This window comes from Phodopus roborovskii, unplaced genomic scaffold, assembly GCF_943737965.1.
Source record: "Phodopus roborovskii unplaced genomic scaffold, PHOROB, whole genome shotgun sequence".
Classification (NCBI taxonomy): domain Eukaryota; kingdom Metazoa; phylum Chordata; class Mammalia; order Rodentia; family Cricetidae; genus Phodopus; species Phodopus roborovskii.
The window spans coordinates 1,890,806-1,910,350 of record NW_026126618.1 but is presented as its reverse complement, the minus strand read 5'-3'; the positions used below and the strand labels follow the sequence as shown (position 1 = coordinate 1,910,350).

Here is a 19,545-nt window from a genome sequence, read left to right as displayed (position 1 = left end):
CAGAGGCACAAATAAATTATCAAATTAAATTAAAAATAACCCAATTTAAATGAATCCATTCATTTGTGGCTTTAAGGTAATATATGTAATTTCAGATTTAGAATATAAAATGTTAAAGAACTGACTTTTCCACTTTCATTTGCATTCATGTTCTGATAAATATAAAAACATTTCTGATTAATGTTAACTATCTTTCAAAAAGTTCAGAATAAATTCTAAGCAAAATCAAAGTAATTGGTGTGACCAACTTTGATTTTTCTTCTGTTTTCTTAACAAGACCCATGCAACAACGTTACAACCAACAGTGTTTATCCTGCCCTACTATTTGTCAGTAAGTCTCAAAATAATAGCTTCATCTGGCTGCAAAATTAACTAACTCTCAAAGTCCATTAGGCTAGATGGCAGACTGCCCCAGGCTATCCACTTCTCTTTAAAGCAAACAAAGTCTCAGATGTGCCCTTAGTGCCCAGAAGACTTGGGGATATGTGTTCCACTGTCACTGAGGCTTCTTTATAGACTGAATTCACACTTACAAATTCTAGATTGTGAAAAGAAAAGCAATAAAATCAAAGGTGCTTCTAGCTATTCCAACAACTTCAGGTGCCTGGTTATGAATTTTTAGAGTACTCCCTCTTTCATTAAAAAAAAAAAAAAAAAAAAAAAAAAAAAAACTAAGAAACAACAAAATCAAAACTACAAACAGCTTACTCTCTGGATTCTAGCTCCGACTTAACATAGAACTTAGATTACACATTCTAGAGTCTATAAATCATTAAATCCTAAAAGGGACAGAATAATGGAAAATAGCTTAACTCCACACATACCATATTATATACTATACATATCTCCAAGGACCAAAAAAACCCAACTTGTTGACACTTCTATTTAGTATTCAAGTAAACCAAGAAAAATAAGAAGCAAATTCCTAATTAGAGAAGGGGAATGAAATAAAATATAGGTATCTAAATTTAATAAAAATCTTATTGAGAAAGATAAGATCAGTTTTTGAAAAATAGCGTGCCATGCAATCCCAGCCCTTGGCAGATGGACACAGAGGATGAGTCTCTCAAAGTCAGTTTGTAAGAATTGCCCCTCCCAAAAGAAAAACAACAGTGTAAAAAAGGATCTAAATGAGCGAGGGAAGGAGAGAGGGGAGGGAGGGAGGGAGAAAGAGAGGAAGGGGGAGGGAGAGAGGGAGGGGAGAGGGGGAGAGACAGAAGGAGGGAGGTCTAGCATGTGTGAGGTCTTGATTTCCACCCCACACATTAATTAACTAATTAGTTACGAAATGAAATTAGACAACAAACAGTACAGAGGAGGAAAGGAAAAATCAAACAGGAAAGAGGAAAGGAAGAGAGGAAGCAAAGGGGTGGAAGGTTGAGGAAAAGGGGGTGGTGTGAAAGGGAAGGGGTGAAGGCCAGGCATGCTCTTCTTTCGCATCCATTCAGAAGAGAATTAAAGGATTCCTGTCTATTCCTGTGTGTAGTGTGAATTGTTTATAACCATTCCTATTGACCACGACTCTTTTTTTTGGCCATTTGAAGGCAATAACTTTCCATTTGGTAATTGCAAATGACCCAGGAAACCACCAATACAGCACAATTTCTATTGTGTCCAGCCTGGCTGATTGGAGATGAATTGTTCTGTAAGAAACAATGCTTCACAGGGAGAAAATGTTTCTCAATTTGTGGATTAACTGGTGTCGATAGACACGGAGCCCCAGTAAAGCACACGGAAGAGAAGGAAATGGACTCAATTTGCAGTGTGAAGGCTTAGGGCTTGTCACACGCTGGGGATGGGGAAAACTATATTTAAGGCCAAAGAATAAAATATAGGACGCTGTAACATTCTACCCCATTCCATAAGCCCATGGACTTTAGCCCACAAATCACGTTTATTGAAACAATCTAAGAACCACAATAGCAACAAGAATGAAATATGCTTTTGTAGTATCTGCTTAGGTTTACTAGAGAAAAATGCAACACAATGAAGTGTTGATGGCCTATGCTAAGTGGAACATTCCTTTCTACCTTTGATGGTATTTTTCTCCCCTTAAAGCATTCTTTTTTAAAAAATTTAAGACAGTATTATTTAGGGTTCCATGACAATGTACTAATTGATAATATGGGAAGATATCTTAGAAATAAATAATGTGACATGGAAAAGCCAGAAAGAGGTTAAACCCAGGGGGAGGTAGCATGAAGAACTGATAACAGCAAAGACTTGTAACCAAAAAGTTCTCAATACAAAGCCACCTTACTATAAAAGTAGCTACTGTATCATTTGCAGAGTGCCCTGCTTTGTGTGTCTGGTAAGAGGGATTGGGTGGAATAAGTAATGTGTAACTGTAACAGTCTACAGGTAATTTCAACCTACAAGACTCAAGAAATATCCACTGTAATCCAAATGTCCGACTATCCATCATAATACAGAACTGAGAAGCAAACAATACATAATGTACATCAAAAATGTAACAGAAAGAAAGCGTGAAGAATGTCTAGTCCCTGCATTTGATACACACTTAAGTGAGGCCTAAAACTTATAATTAACATAGGTGCAAGGTAAACAATTAGCAAGTTGAACACTTCTGCACTGTTCCCACAGCACATTCAACAAAATGAAACTGAGAAAAGTCTTACAGGAATGCATTTGAGACATAAATGAGCTCATCGGATAAAATCTGAGATTTTATATAGGCATAGATATATGCAATGGATAGAATGCTTAAAAGTGCCTAGCTGAACCCTATTTCTTTATGCCAATCTTAATGAATACTGTCCAATTCCTTTAAATCATCTTCATTTTATATAGATGATTAGATATAGATATAGATATATGTTGATAATAGGAACAAGCGGTTATTTTTTAAAGGCCATCACATGTAAATAAATAAACAAATTTGCTGAAAACTGAGAAAGGTCACAAGGACTGACTTGCTTTCAGACAACTGAGACGTGTTTATTGTGATATCGTAAGAAAACAGGAAGTGAGGATAGCTCAGACCCGAGACACTGGACATTTCAAGCCTCATAGTGTTTACCTTCAATCAGAAGCCTGAACTCTAAAATACATGAAAAGGCAACATCATTATTTGGGACTTCATGTGATTTCAATTTGTTTTGGAATCTGATCACGCAGATACAATAAGAATAAATTCTAATTTCTTCACCTTTATTGGAGATGTGTGAGCAGAGCACAGTGACCCACACCCTGAAGTCTGCTTTTCAGAGGCACAGGAAGAGGCCAGGAGATTGAGGCAAAGTGGGACTCTATAGGCAATAGCCTCTCTTCAAAAAGAAAATAGTGACAGACAGACAGACATGCAAACATATTTTCCATTCTAGTAAAACAATCTAATAACAAAAAATCCTAAAGAGATACTCAAAGCTAGATGGGATATGATGACAGCAAATAAAAATAAATGTGGTTTTATAAACTAATATAAGAATCCGAATAACAATACTTTTATAGTATGTTATGTAATTCAAATGAATCTTTAAACGTACTGACATTGTTAGAGTTACATAATAAATTTTACAAGAAAAACTGTTATGTTAATTAATGACAAATTGTAAAGTTTTTGAAGTTAGAATTTTATGGTCACCAGGCAGGAAAATCAAGTATAAATAAGGTATGTGTTTCAAATTTAAATAAATATCAGGTGCGTTTTGTTTTATTTGCTATAGGTTCCCATGTAACTCAGGCTGCCCATGAACTGACAATACAGCCAAGGATGATCTTGAATTCCTGACCATCCAGCCCGTGAGTCCCAAGTGCTGGGATACAGGCATGATTTGGTAAGCACATCCCATCCAAAACACTAATGCGCAATGAAAAGAGCTAAGCCTGGAGAAACTAACTTGTATCACTCCTGCAAAAGAAAGACAGAAAGGAAGGGGAGACACAGAAAAGGGTACCTTTTGCTACCTTTTGCAACCTCCTGGTAGCAAAAGACAACATCGGTGTCACCAAGAAAATGCATCACATTTTATCACTAAATCGTTAGCTGCCTAGATAAAATACCAGGTACAAAGTACTGGTTGTAGTTATACGTTCTCTCATGCCCCATTGTATAGACTAGCATATTAATTCCACAAGATCAAACAGTTTAGAGATGAGAAAGACGATTGTGGATGACAGAGAAAATATCACACAAATGCCCGTGGCTTATAATGAAAGGACTCTAGCTTATAAAGGCTAGAAAGGATTCTAGCAAGAGTCTATGCCTATATTGAGTGGATATAGGTAAATAACAAGAGAAGGCAGGTAGTGATTTTTACCCTGTTTTTTCTATGCAGATTAATATGGCCCTGTCACTGCTTCCAACAGTTTTGTGTGATGCCTGTTACTACTCCTCAGACTACTTCTTTGAACTAACATTCTAAATGTGTTCATACCCAGTGATCCTCCTACCAAGCTTAATTTGTCGGTGTTATCCTCCCGAAATTGCCAAAGACCAGAAAAAAAAGGCATCAACAGACAGCATCCATGTCACCACATGTAACTGAACACACAAAGAGTCCAACCCAGACAGACAAGTGGCACTTACTTATGTCCATTTAAGGCTGCGTGGTGCAAAGCGGTGTAACCCGAGCTGTCTGTGCAGTTCACATTGGGACCTCGCCAGATGCTGCAAACAAAACACAAGCACAGGGCGAACATTTACACAGAGTCACGCTTTCAAAGAGCAAGAGCCTCATACCAGCAGGTGGGATGAAGCATATGAAAACCGCAGTTTTGTAGGAAACGAATACCATCTTTTATGCATACCCCAGAGGACAACTTTTTTTTCTTTTTTTTCTTTTTCTTTTTTTTTTTTTTTTTTTTTTTTTTTTTTTTGACCTAGAGAAATTCAACAGAGAGTGTAAGCATCTTCCGAAATTACTGGTGAATGCATGTTCACTGTCATACACTAAGTTTGGGTTTAATATTTCCCTCTTATCCCATATTATTACTTAAGTATTAACATTCAGATACCATATACTAAAGAATAGAGATTTGGGACAATTGCCTCCACTCATGGGAAGAACATAAACTCTTCTTGTTGTCCTAGTGGTGCACAGAAAACTATAATCTATACTACATAAAAAGATTTGGTCCACTGTCAACCACAAGGAGATCCTGACAGTTATGTACCTATTATGGGCTTTACTAACAATATATTCTGGAGCTAACGTGGAACTATATAAAAGACTCATTCTATATTTGATCACTACAATTAAAGCATTGGAAGATGCTTTTCTAAGATCAAGACAAAAAAAAACTGACTTTATCTGCTATTCATGCAGATACTGAAATTATAAAAACTACTAACTGCTGGGCAGTGGTGGTGCACACTTTTAATCCCAGCACTCAGGAGGTAGAGGCTGGAGGATCTCTGAGTTTGAGGCCATCCTGGTCTATAGAGTGCATTCCAGGACAGCCAGGACTGTCCATAAAGAAACCCTGTCCTGAAAAAAAAGTTACTAACAAGTGACAAATTCATATTTACATTAAAACTCTAGGTCACAGGTTAAGATAAGCATTGAGAAAACAAAGTCATAAACAATGGTCTGACTGCGTATGGTGGCTCATGGCTTTAATCCCGGCACTCCAAGGGCAAAGGCAAGAGATCTATGAGAGCTGTGAGCCAGTCTGGTCTATACAAGAGTTCCAGGCCAGTCAGGCCGCCATCTAAGATCCTGTCTCAAACAGAAAAAAAAAAAAAAAAATCTAATGTAGATGATAGCTCTGAAGTAACAATTACACAGTGTGAGGATAGCTCGGACACCACAGAGGATACAGCGCCATCTTGAGAAAACGGTGGACTATCTCAAATAAGGGACCACAGCAGACGTATGCAGCTAGACTGGGACAGTGAACATCGGAGAGGGTACTGATCCGAGAGTTAAGTAAAGGAAGAATCAATCGGACACGAAGATCAAGTGGCAGGGAATGGGAACAAAGAAAGCAGCCGCCTAAGGCGAATGAAAGGGATAGACAGCATAAGGAAGATGAATGGGGGAAGTGGGGACAAATTTCCTGAGACGAGGAGGGGACAGAGAACAGAGACGAAATGAGTTCGGAAAGTATGAATTTCAGAAATCAACACACATGCAAGTCAGAATTGCCAGATGGCTAAAAATAATAAAAACCATTGAAAGCACGGTTCCCAAAGACACGAACTGAATTCAAAACCTGGCCTCACCACCTGCAAGGAGAAGCTTTGTGGAGACACTAAATCCTGCTGAAGGTCAAGCATTCACTTGTAAAATGGAGGCGGCAATAGTAACTCCATTTCACAGTGTCATCGTGAGGATAAAATGAACCAATACTGATACAGCGCATAGGAAGCTCGGGTATGCTGACAGAGACCTCTAATCTTAACAGTCAGGAGGCCAAGAGAGGGCTGCTACATGGCCAGCCTCAGTTATCCAGTGAGTTCCAGACCATGCCTGACTACAGTGTGAAATCTGGTCTAAAAACAAAATAAACAAAAACTTCAAAAATCAAAACATCGCATACAACGACAATACCAAAACAAAATGCTAGCAATGAAGAAAATACATAAAGAAATTAGAGAAATGTTTGTGGAGTACACAGATGACTCCATAATTAAGACCACCTGCTGTTCTTGCAGAGGACCTGGGGTCAGTTCCCAGCACCAACATGGCAGCTCACAGCCATCAGTATCTCTGACTCCACGGAAGCTGTTGGCCTACTTTGACCTTCACAAGAATCAACACATAGTACACATTCATACATGAAGGAAAATACTCATATACATAATAGATATCCAAACGTGCATACACACACACACACACACACGCGCGCGCACGCACGCATGCACGCACGCACGCACGCATGCACACACAGGAAAGAGAAAATAAAGAAACCTCAATGATTTTCTTAAAAGAGAATGAAAAGTTGTTCCAAATGAGAGCTCACAAAAGACAGAAGGGGTCACTTCACCATGATTAGGGGCTCAATTTGACAAGAGTACAGAATAACTTTAAATGTTTGTTTGTTCTTTTACATATAGTAACAGGTCTTCAAAATACACTAAACAAAACCTGGCACAACAGCAGAGGAAAAACAGACCTACGCACCTATATGTAAAAAAGTATATTAAACATCCCTCGATCGATCACATAAAAAGAAAATCAGCATGGGACTAAATAATATTATCATCCAACTTTACCTAACTGAAATTTATGGAACATTGTATGCAATAATAACAAAACAGTGAAAAGTTTTTTTTTTTTTTTTTTTTTTCAAGCAAACTGTGATCATAAAACAGTGGCAGTGCTGGGTGTTGGTGGTGCTCACCTTTAATCCCAGCATTTGGGAGGCAGAGGCAGGCAGATCTCTGTGAGTTCAAGACCAGCCTGGTCTACAAAAGCTAGTTCCAGGACAGCCTCCAAAGCCACACAGAGAAACCCTGTCTGGAAAAACAAACAAACAAACAAAAAATAAAACAAACCAGTGGCAGTATATGTGAAAGGGCTCAGATCAAGATGCATTCTCCAACTACAGCAAAATATAATTAGGAATCACTCGCACAAAGGTATCTGGAAACCCCAGTGCTAGCAACTAAATAACATCTATGTCAAGGAGATAATGAAAAGGAAATTGTGACGTGAATAACGTGAGTAAAGAAAATGCAACATACAAAACTTTCCATATGCAATTAAAGTGTACCTAAGGGGAAATTTGTGTCACTAAAATGCCAGTTAAGATCAGAAGAAGGGATCCAAACTGATTGCCTCGGCTTCTAAGTGAGGAAACAGACACTAAAGAGATAGTTTAGCATTAAAGGTTCACACTCAATTTCTGAAGAACATGAGTTCCAGTCCCAGCACCCATGTAATCTAAGCCTGTTCCCCAGGTTCCCTTTTCTGCCTTCCAATGGCACCTGTACCACACATGGCACACACATACATGCATACACATGTATGCGTGCACACAACACACACCAGTAAAAAACTTTTAAGTTATAACAAATTAGCAAAATCATAGCCCACTTAAAATCAGCATAAATACTGAATACACATCCTCGAAGGGAAATGTAAAAATAAACAAGAGGTATATGAAAAGGATACAATTTCATTAATCATCAGAGTTCACCAATAGTCAATTTCACAAATCCCAAACTGTATGAAATATTAATGCCAATATTATGTTGGTTATTCTCATTCTTTCCTACAAAGTCAAAAAGTGCTTGTAAGAGTTTTGGGAATGAAAGTGTCTATATATCGCTAGCAATGATGTAGTCTCTATGAAAACACTACAGAGGTTTTTTAATGAATTAAAAATAGAACTTCAAGTGGCTCAACAATCACATTTTTGAAAATACACCAAAAGAAATAAAATTGCCATCATGGCAATAAAGGTAAAAACACTCTTGTGTGCACTAGCGGCATTATCCATGAATAGCTGAGATAGTCAAACCGCCTAAGTGCCTGTCAGCCAACAAATGAATAAAGCAAGTGTAGCACAAGCATATATAGGGATACCATTAATGTAAAAGGAAGCAAGACCGTGCCGCTTGCTACAGCATGGATGTGCACAGCCACACCCAGAAAGAGAAGTCCATCAATGCAGACTGAAGCACTATTCACAATACCTACACGGGAACCAACCTAGGTGTCCAATAGCCAAGAAATGGACAAAGAAAATGTGGTCTAGATGCACAATGGAAGTTGTTCAGCCAGAAGGAAGAATGGAATTACATCTTGTAGAATAAAGATACAACTGCAAAGAATATTATCAAGCAAACTAAGCCAGTTACCCAAGAACCAGTATCAAGTTTTCTCGAATTTGTGGTGTCTAGATCTTTACAGAGACACCTAAAATAATGTGTATGCTTTTATATAAATGCATAAACATATATATGTATTTCTATAACATGAATGTACAAATGAAACTTAACAAAAGGGTAAGGGAAATATGGGGAGATTATGTCAACATATACACTTGTATTAAGATGTTCTTATGTATTGGTGCCATGCATCTCTAAAATATCATTTATGATAAACAATTGGGGCACAGTAGAAAGAAGTCATTTTATAGGCTGCTAATCAAATTCAACAACATTCTTGAAAGTTACCACAGTATAATCCAATTTCTTTTTAAATATGAACATTATTTAACCCAACAACTCACGTTTGGGGAATTGACATATATGAAATGAAAATATCGCTATAAAGACTGCAGATACAAACATGATTCATGATTTTAATGAGAGAAGAAGAACCTTATGAGCACCGTCAGGAAGCAAGGGAGAGGTTCATCAGCATCATGGAATCCGTTCATTACAGACACACTGGACTATGGAGCGCTATATTACTACTACAGTAAAGGACTATTATCTATTTGTGTATACCTTGAAAGTTAACAAAACCATATTAAGTGAAAAAGAATGAACTACAAAACCTTGTATTTGAGTCAGAATCCCAAATGTTGTATATGCAATAACTCCTTTACGTCTACATAAGACAAATGAGCAATATTAGCATTGTCTCAGAAAAATACGCGCAATTCCTTCTTGGCCTTTTGGTTAAAATCCTTGGCAGGGAAAATGCATGCAAAGATGCATTCAATTCGTTTAATGTTTTAATGATTTAAAATAATCTGTATGGAGGGGGTAAAGGTGAGGAGAAAAGGCAGATTCATTAGCTCCTTTTCTCACTGCTGAGACCAAATACCTAACACAAAGAACTTTTATTTTATTTTGTTTGGTTTGGTTTTTGGTTTGTTTGATTTTGTTTGTGTGTGTGCGTGTGTCTGTCTGTCTGTCTGTCTGTCTGTGGTTTTTTGAGACAGGGTTTCTCGGTATTGCTTTGGAGCCTGTCCTGGAACTAGCTCTCTGTAGACTAGGCTGGCCTGGAACTCACAGAGATCTGCCTGCCTCTGGCTCCTGAGTGCTGGGATTAAAGGTGTGTGCCACCACCTCCCAGCTATTCTCTCTCTCTCTCTCTCTCTCTCTCTCTCTCTCTCTCTCTCTCTCTCTCTCTCTCTCTCTCTCTCTTATAAAGGAAAACATTTAATTGAGGCCGTAGCTTACAGTTCAGAGTTCAATTCATTATCATCACGGTGGGGAGCATGGCAGCCTGCAGGCAGTCATGGTGCTGGCTACAACTAGATCAGGCAGCAACAGAAGTAACAGAAGGAACTTAAAATACAAGTTTATACTGGGAGGCAGTTCTGGCACAGTTTATCACAATGAGGAAGGTGTGGCCGCAGGAGCAGTCTGTGGTAGAGGCAGCAGGATCTTACTCATATCTCAACAAATTGGAAAACAGAGAAAAGGCAATGTTGGTTTCCATCTGGCTGTCTGCTTTCTCCACTTTTAAATAGGTCAGGACCCCAACACACGGGATGCTCCCACCATATCAAGGCTAATCTTCCCTTGTTTGTCAGTCCTCTCTGAAAATACACTGACAGACACACCCAGGAGTGTGTCTGTGAGATGACTCTAAATCTGCTCAGGTTGGCAACAAGGAATAACTATCATGGTAGTTTTATTCTAGATTATGAGGAGACTTATAATGTCCCAAGGAACTTGGATTAATTCTGTAGTCAACTTGAAATTAAAAACACTCCGGTATAACAAGGTCAGCATCTCAAAAAATGACAGCTCTTCTGACAAATTGGAAGGGGGTTGGATTTTAGTAGAACAGAAAGAAACTGAACTAATGGGAACACAATGGCAAATTAAGAAAGCCATGGGAGAACATTCAAATTCTTAGGTCTAAAAGAAAATCTATGAGGCAAGATAACATATGGAGAAGAGTAAGCATGGCAAATGACTGAGGTTCCTACCATGAATGACATGCCTGTAGTGAGATACCTCCTCTAGTATGAACTTCAACAGCAGTAGTGTCTTTGGGGAATGCCTAATTTCAGATAAAGCTGCCTAGAGCCCTGTGTTATTCAGAATACTCTCACAAAGCATGGAAAACCAATTATAAGATACTATAAATAAACCAATATGTTTTTTAGTTTCCTGCATGTCATTAGATCTTATGAGTATTTTGTGGGGAAAGACATTGATACTTACTGCTAACACAAGATTGAGGTCCTATATATTTCATTTACCTCTTGTACCTCACTTCTATATTGTCAACAAAGAAATTAATTGTAATAGAAGCCTGAATATATTCTAATGGATGCCTCTTCTTCTAGGTAGAATGAATACAGACACATATTTTTATAAACAAGGAGGTTCAGAATAGAAATTTAGCATATGTGCCAGTAAGCTAAATTCAGCTGCACCTATTGAAAGAGCCTGTAGGCACACATCCACATAGCCATAGAACATCTCTACACATTTGAACGCTATAAATAATCCAGGCCCAAAACCTCAAACTAAAAACTTAAAAAAGAAACCTTTATTTAAAAACCTCATGCCTTGAGTCAATAGCCCACTCATTTCAAATTTTTAAAAATATATTCCTCCTTTACTCAATCATAATAAGTACCTTTAGGAGATGTGCCGAAAATGTTTCAGAAGCTTATTATATATCTGTTTTGGTTTGTTTTGTTTTGTTTTAAGAAATCCCAGATTCTTGGCTTTATTTGAATGGAGACGCAAATACCATTTATAAATATTTTAATTTCTTCCTGTCAACATTCTTACCCAAAATGAATGTTTTCAGGGAGAGCCAGGGTTTCTAAAGATTTCATTTCCTTGGTACATCAGTACATGTACTCAGGTAAGTAAGTTCCTATGAAATGGGTTTTCTACTGAACTTTCAAATGGCCAGGATATTCACGAGACTATTTTATTCCCTTGGCTTCTATAACTCAAAGAAGATAATCCTCAAATCAAATGTAACCCCGAGTTCCTTGGGCCAATATATATATGTATAGCAAATAAGACTTAAGGGATAGCTACCCCACAACTTGGCCATTGTTAGTCTTCACAGACCTACGGGGAATCCATTCTTTACAACATAAGGGTGTGTCAGCTTTTTGTGGAGCTTTAATGGAGCTGAGGAATTAGGGCACTGGTAGAGAGGGAACCCCATGAGCTCTTGGACTAGCCACATTCCCAGTGACTGACAGCCCAGTGTGGACAGAGATTATTGTATTAAATGACACAGGACAGTTCTGCAATATTACTGCCTGATGGGGGAAAGAAAAAACCAAGGGTAACACAGATGTGATTGGCTCTCAACATCACTTAAAGGCACAGGATTAATTGAAGGAGTAAGAGTCACTCTCAAAGTGCTCAGGCCAAAGGTAGAAACCCCAAGAAAAAGCAGTGCATGTGCATCTCCTTGACTTCCTCTTTAACGGATGTCTCTAACATGATTGCTGGTGCTACCTCCACCACCACCATCAGACAGCAGCTTCCTCGGCCTTCTGATGTGGTCTCAGTACCAGCAATTATGTGTCTAACTTCCAGACTTTCAAGATTAGACTGAGACTATTGAGCCATCCGCTTTCTCATCCTCACAGTATAAAACAGTCTAATAAATTCCCATTTACAATATGCTATAGATGCGTATATTTGATACATACATACACTTTGTAGACTCGACTCCTCTGTTATTTATTATTATTATCACTATCATTTTCTCTTCTTCGCCTTCATTTTTGTTTTTTCAGACAAGATCTCACTATGTAGCTCTGGCTGCCCTGGAACTCACTACGTGGACCAGGCTGGCCTCGAACTCACAAAGACCCTCTTTTCTCTGCTTCCTGTGTACTGGGATTAAAGGTGTGCCACCACAGTAGTTACAGTACAGCTTCTGAAATGACAGGGTATAATCTCACATGGGAGCACACAGCTGAATGTAGGGTGATGGGGGAAACTGTCAATAGTAAAAGGGTTCTGAATGTGCAACAACCAAAACTTCATCCAAGGCAACACACAATGAACTCTGGGTGTTTCTGGAGCAAACTCCTACGATGCATCTCAAGACTTTCCTTAGTTCTGAACAAACAAGGTGTACTTCTAGTGCGCATGCTCTCACAACACACATGCTGTCTGAAATACTTTGGTTCAGACTCATAGTATGAGGTTCAGTGTTTTTATTGATTATGTGGAGTTTTCTGCTACTATAGAAACATAAAGGTTTAACTACAGAGAGCAAAAGCTTGCATATTTCCATACTTTCCTCCCTTGGTATAGAAGCATCAAACTAGTAAATGCCTGAACGGCACTGTGTTGAAATGTTTGATTTTTGAAACTGCTGTTTAGGTTGCTGGCTAATTTCATTTAAAAATGCATTAATTAAGTTAAACATGGGATTAAGACAGAAATTCCGAATGTTTCTGAAATGGCCCTAAATGTGCTTCCATGCTGCACTGTGTACTTCTGTGAAGAGGCATGAAAGCATGGTTGATGATAAAATCAAAATATCAATCAACTCCAAGAAAACACTGAAGAGCTTCAAATTTGCAGCACCAGATATCCAACCTAGTTTTCATCTTCATGTTAAAAAAAAAAAAAAAAGGCACATTCATTCATCCATCTCATTAGTATGAACTTCACTCTAGGTTTTGATAAGTAATAAAATTATATGTATGGGTTACATCTGTATACATATGTATGAATATTTATATTAAAATAAATTTCATTCTGATCTGTTATCAGCAAACACATAATTTGTATACCTATTCTATATCCTTTGGGTCTCATAAATATTTCTCAAGCAAAAGGCAAAAGCAAACAGAAAACATTCGAGAAGCCCTGCTCTGCAGAATTTTACTGCTCCAGCTAACACAAAGGCGCTTTCCAAAAGTGACTTAAAATATTGGTTTTGTACAAAATAAAATTTCCATTGGGCCCAGTCACAATTTCTTAATGATTTTTTATATCTCTTTTGAGAATAAATAATAACTGGTGTAGCCTACAGTTATATTCTATCACTATTATAATACCTGACGCTCGCTCTGTGTTTGGACTTTTCCTTTGTTATCTATCCAATATGAGTCTTTTCTATTGACCTATTCAGAGACTTGGGCATCTTTATTTTTATCAAATGTATGTTAAGGTTAAGTATGACCTTTATTCATTCGAGCATTTATATTTTTAATTTACTTTCTAGTCTAAACTAAAAGGATTCAATCAGCCAACTAGTGTGTTCTTTCTGTAGCTCTTTTAGTCTAATGTTTAATTCAAGTAATTTTATTCTTTCTTGTCTACAAGTAAAAGAACTACAAGCACTAACATTTAAACTTGTGATTTTGTTCATATGACTTGGGCCTTGACAAGTCACATTTTTCCCATTATATATGGCAGGGATGAAGAACCTCATTTGTGGAGAGTCACTGGACCTCATCATTGTCACGACAGTGGGTAAATAGCCTCCCCCTGCTTTTCACACACTTGTCCACTTGGCATGCTAAAGACAGGTGACCAAGCCTATAGGTGGCCAGGGGATAGGCCTTGGTCCTAACAACTCCAGGAACTCCAGTGATATATAATCTGTAACTCTGCTTTCATTTCCTTTTACCCAAATATTAGTGCTTTTAAAGTATTGAGTGATATGATTTATCATCTCTTAATATTTCTACTTTAGCTTAGCTATATTATAATTATTAAATTATTTAATTTTCATTGAGAACAAGCAAGTAGAACATTTTGTTTGCATAAGAAGGCTTCTTTGCTTAACCAAATTCTGGGGTTTTTTGTTTTGCTTTGTTTTTGTTTTTGTTTTTCAAGACAAGGTTTAACTATGTCTCTAGAGCCTGTCCTGGAACTTGCTCTGTAAGTCAGCCTGGCCTGGAATTCACAGAGATCCACCTGCCTCTGCCTCCCAAGTGCTGGACCAAATTTTAATCATTCAACATAGTCTTCTCATGGGCCTGTCTGAGTATTTCCTTATAAAATCCAATTTGGGGAAGAACCCTTATAAATCAGTTTAACAGAAACTCCCACTCAATACCTCATTACTCTCAACAACTGACCAGTTCTTTATCCTTCACCATCCCCAGTGATGCTCAACAACTGACCAGTTCCTTATCCTCCACCATCCCCAGTGATGCTCAACAACTGACCAGTTCCTTATCCTCCACCATCCCCAGTGATGCTCAACAACTGACCAGTTCCTTATCCTCCACCATCCCCAGTGATGGCTGACCACTGTAGTCTGCCTTCAATTAGAACCCTGTTAGGACCATCTAGTAAGAATTTTACCTTATCCTTGGTGCCTCCTTTCAGTGATATTTTATATTATATAACTATAAATTAATATTTACTCATTCTATATTTAATAGATGAGGCCAATTTCTCTCTTCCATGACAGACCTCACTGCAACTGTCTTCCTAACTTTTGGGGTAGCCAAGAATGAAGTCTTCCTTACCTCGAAAAAATGATACTGAATAAATTTATAATTGTGAGCATTTAAAAGTACATTCTAGTGTTTAAGGTAAAAGTTACATTTTAGCTTAATTGAGTAATTAAAACTACATATGACCTATTTAGTTAATTTACCTCATCCTCAAACTCTAACAAATGTTGCTAGATACAGTATAAACTGCAGCTGAACTATTATCAAACTTTCTTTGTACTTTCTAAGTTTGTTTAATGGCTTTTACTGTTTAAGTAAAGCTTTTAAAAATGGCATTTATGATTACGTATTTTCTCACTTAGCTCTACTGAATATTCTTTCTCTGAGCTACACCCCATGCTACCTCTGTTTTCTCTTTGTTTTCTTTAAACTGGTATAGTTCTGCCTGAACATTTATATGTCTTCTATTTCTATCACACCATCTTTAAAGGCTCCTGTAGATACTGCCTGAACTCTGGCAGTCCCTGAAAATTAAGCTTGGCCACTTGGTCCAATATGCACATTTAAAAGATCAGAGATTTAGTCAAGGAGTCCACTCTGTGAAAGAAAAAAAAAAAAAAAAAGTAAAGGGATCCAATGACCCCAAGTGGATCCCCAAGGTACTGACATGAAGTTTAGTTTAAACGGGGCAAGATCTGGTCCCAATGCATAACACAAGAAGGTGCACAGTGATCATTGTCTCAATATGGTAGCCTGAAGAAGTCCTTACAGGGGTAATGCTGCCTGAGGGGGGCGATCTGGTCCCTAGGAAACAACTGAGTCTACTTCCGGAAGAGCCTGCTGTCAAAGAGAATTTGACATGAAGGAAGAGCACAATCTGTCTGAGGAAGTTTTGTTCTTCTTGGGGTGCAAAGCAACCATAGGTTTAGGACAATGATTTATCTCTGAACCTTAAGCCAAAGCAAAGCAGACAGACAGACACAAAAGGAGTTGAGAAGGTTGGCTTTTTAATCCGGCTTCCCAGTGCCTGTTTCCCTTGAAGGTGCCCAAGAACTGTCTCCACCCCAGCACCAGAATTGCTCATTGATTCGGAAAGATGTGGGGGAAAGACTAGAAGCCATGGCAAGGGCACATTTCAAGGAATGCAACTTTTGTGGGAAGTCCCTCTGCTCGTTTCCTTCATGCACAGTTGCAACTGTCCTAGAGGACTGAAGATATGCTACAAACACCCCTTTCCCTTCCCCCAGCTGCAAGACCGCTGACACATGGATCCCCAAGCTGGAATTTCTCTAAGTCTGAGGCTGCAAAGAGAAAAGATTGGGACCCTGGGACCATGAGGAAGAGGAGATTTTTCTCCCATAAATGATTTCACACAATTCTGATAATTTTAATATTCCATTGTTGATGGAAGAGCCTGTCATGATCCATGAAAAGGAGTCCATTTCATTTTGACTAATGGCCAGAGAGTTTTAAAATAGCCTTATGTCCTTAAGTCTATAGATCAGTGGCTACAGGATGTTCCGGCCTTGGCATGGGATGTCTCTTATCACATAACAGTAGACCTGGGCCCAGGTGCATTTACTCTAGACCCTGAGGGCTGAATGACAGATGTGGCTAGTAAATACCTGAGAAGTTAGGGGAAGTCTCTTTGCCCCTTCTACATGATAACAGAAGTCTTCTGCTCTTTTGCTCACTGTTGGTTGAATACATAAGATGGTGTAAAAATAAACTAAGGGTGTGTTTAATAAGGATTGAATCTGCCCTCCTGACAGCTATCCTGTGTCTCTATTCTTAACCCCTTTTAGCTAGCCTTTCCCTCATGCACACATCCCAATGCAGGTACCTGGGGCTGCTCGGCTGGCTCCAATTGAAGCCCCAAAAAGACAGCTCTCCACAAAAGCCATCGCTCCCATCACAGGAATTAGAGGCAGTTTATTCTTGAGCCATTTTGAGTGGCCCAAGAATACAGATTTAGGTTATGCCAAATTCTATGTTCCAACATGTTTTATGAAGTTTTTACAGTTTTACAGGACAGAGGATCATAAATCAAGTCAGGTTTAAAATGGGTACACCAGAGAGGTGGGTACAAGATGGAGAGGTGGGCTCTTCCATAGGCTGAAGATGCTATCTGATGGCATTCTTAGCTTTTGGATTGGCAGAACTAGTGTTCTATCAAATCAATAGATTGTAAAGATTTTTATCTGTTGACACAACATGTCAGTTCCAATAAAGAGTGTAGCATGAAATGGATGTTCTGGAAGGTTAAAACTAGCCTGAGACAAGGTAATTAGCCTCTGAACCGGCTGAATTCCAGTCTCCCAGCTCTCCGTACTGAAATTCCAATTGGCCCATCAGTCTCTGCAGACAGACTCCTTTTCATTCACAGTAGACACAGCGTCTTTTCAGGACTTTCCTGGAGAGCATGTAGGTAGGGCAGATCAAGATAAAGATCGGCAGGGCCACACGGTGACCAGGACTACCTAGTTAAGCATCTCTTTAACCCATGTCTGGACCCAGATGACAGACCTGGGGGTGGGGGGTAGTCACTGTAACACAGCATCATCTACGGCCCCTTAAGGAAAACTTCTGGTCAAGAGGATGAAGGATGGAGTCCCTGGCCTTGGTGGACTCAGTCAGGGCTAGCCAGGGGACCACCCCTCTGAAGGCAGGTTCCCTTTAATCCATGCTAATGAGATAGGTGGAGTGTCCCTTTAATGAGACAATGAACTCCTCCTTCGCAGAATTCCCACAGGTAAAGTGCCTTACTGACAGGGCTGCAGCTCTGGTGCCTGCAGCCTGCTCCTCTGGATTAGTCAGAAAAGCGTGTCTTTCCCTTTTCTTCTTTCTGTATCTGGGCCAGCCTGGCTTCCTTGGCACACTGGGCTTTCTTTCTTACTGAGCTACCTCCCTGCCACACAGCTGCCTTCCCGCCCCACACTCAGCTTGAGACAAAAGAGCACCCAAGGCAGGAATTGCTTTCTTTTCCATTCTCTTCCTCAACTGCAGAAACATGTAGCTTGACTGCTTGGGATCTTTTTTAACTTCTTTTATACTCTAATAAAAATTGTGCTTGAGTTTCTGTTTGAGTCTGTTCTTAAATTATGTTATCAATAACACTAAAAATCCCAGAGGAGACACTGATTTGCCCCAGTATCAACTGACCTTTTTAATCTGTCCTCTCCCAATGTAGACACACTGGGGAGAAAAATCCTTTCTCAGCTTTTTCCTAATACCTGTCATTAATTTGCATTCTGAGGATGAGTGTCAGAGCCTATGCTGTTAGGCTCTAGTGATACACGGATTTTAAAACCACTCAATGGGTTTTCTTCTAAAAGAAAATCAAGGGGAATTTTTTTTTTTTCTTTTAATGAACAGTCTCTAGTCTATGAAGGGCTAACTGTCAAATTCAGCCACACTCTGACATTCTCTTTACTTAGGCTACCCTGGAACTTCTGAAGTTGAGGCAGAGCATAAGTAAATATAGGGAGAAAGACAGAGAAACAGACTGAAGGGACACACTGCTCCTGGACAGGAAAGTGCAGTTTTCAAAATGTATGTAATATGGATGTTACCAAGACCCAAGGGAGGCTGAATTGGGGCAGCAAAATGTAGAGGAGAGTGAGAGCCACAGGCTAGCCATCAATCAATGCAGTGGGAGGTAAACAAGCAAGAGAAGAAAAGAGCCCAAGGCTACCTGCTGGCGTGGCAGCATCTATCAGCAGGCGGTCACTGACCGATCTGCCTTGGAGCAGGGACAAGAAGAAATGGGTCAGCAATCTTGCCCTGGCCAGCTGGTTGAAGAAGATGCTTTTCCCTCTGGACCTTCTTCCCACAGAGTGGCCGGGAGGAGGTCAGGGGCAGAAATAACTGGAAAGTGAAGGAGGGGACAGGAGATAGAGGCAGGGGATAGTTGAGAATAGGTTGGGTGCTGTTTGGGCAATGAGAGAAAACTTGAAACATGAGGATGATATTTTCAAATAGGTCTGAAATATTTAAGCTAAAATACTTCAAGGTACTTTATATCTAAATCAAAAGCTATCATAGAGAAACATCAATGAATGGAATGAAAGAGAAGCAGCCACATTGCCTTTTCCCAGGAACCAGATGCGTCTGTTTAGGGTCCTCTGAGCCAGACACAGACTGAGAACTTTGTGACTGAGGATGGCTGGATGATGCCAACCTAGAACTGAGTTATCTTCGGCTTTCATCCTTGCCTGTAGTCATATGAGCCTGTAGCTCATCTCATATCTGACCTAAAATCTTCATGATTATCAGGCAAAATCTTTTAGGGTGTGTTAACTTTAAAGACCGTTAGGTCCT

At 39.1% G+C, this 19,545-nt stretch overlaps 1 protein-coding gene across 1 annotated transcript in view; it reads right to left on the bottom strand.

Annotated features, from left to right (window-relative positions):
- The window catches only part of Anks1b (ankyrin repeat and sterile alpha motif domain containing 1B), an 878,091-nt gene that overhangs the window by 767,663 nt on the left and 90,883 nt on the right, over positions 1-19,545 (bottom strand). Inside the window, exon 2 of the mRNA XM_051206268.1 lies at positions 4,550-4,630. Coding sequence (XP_051062225.1) covers positions 4,550-4,630 — 81 coding nt within the window. The remainder of the gene's footprint in view (positions 1-4,549; positions 4,631-19,545) is intronic.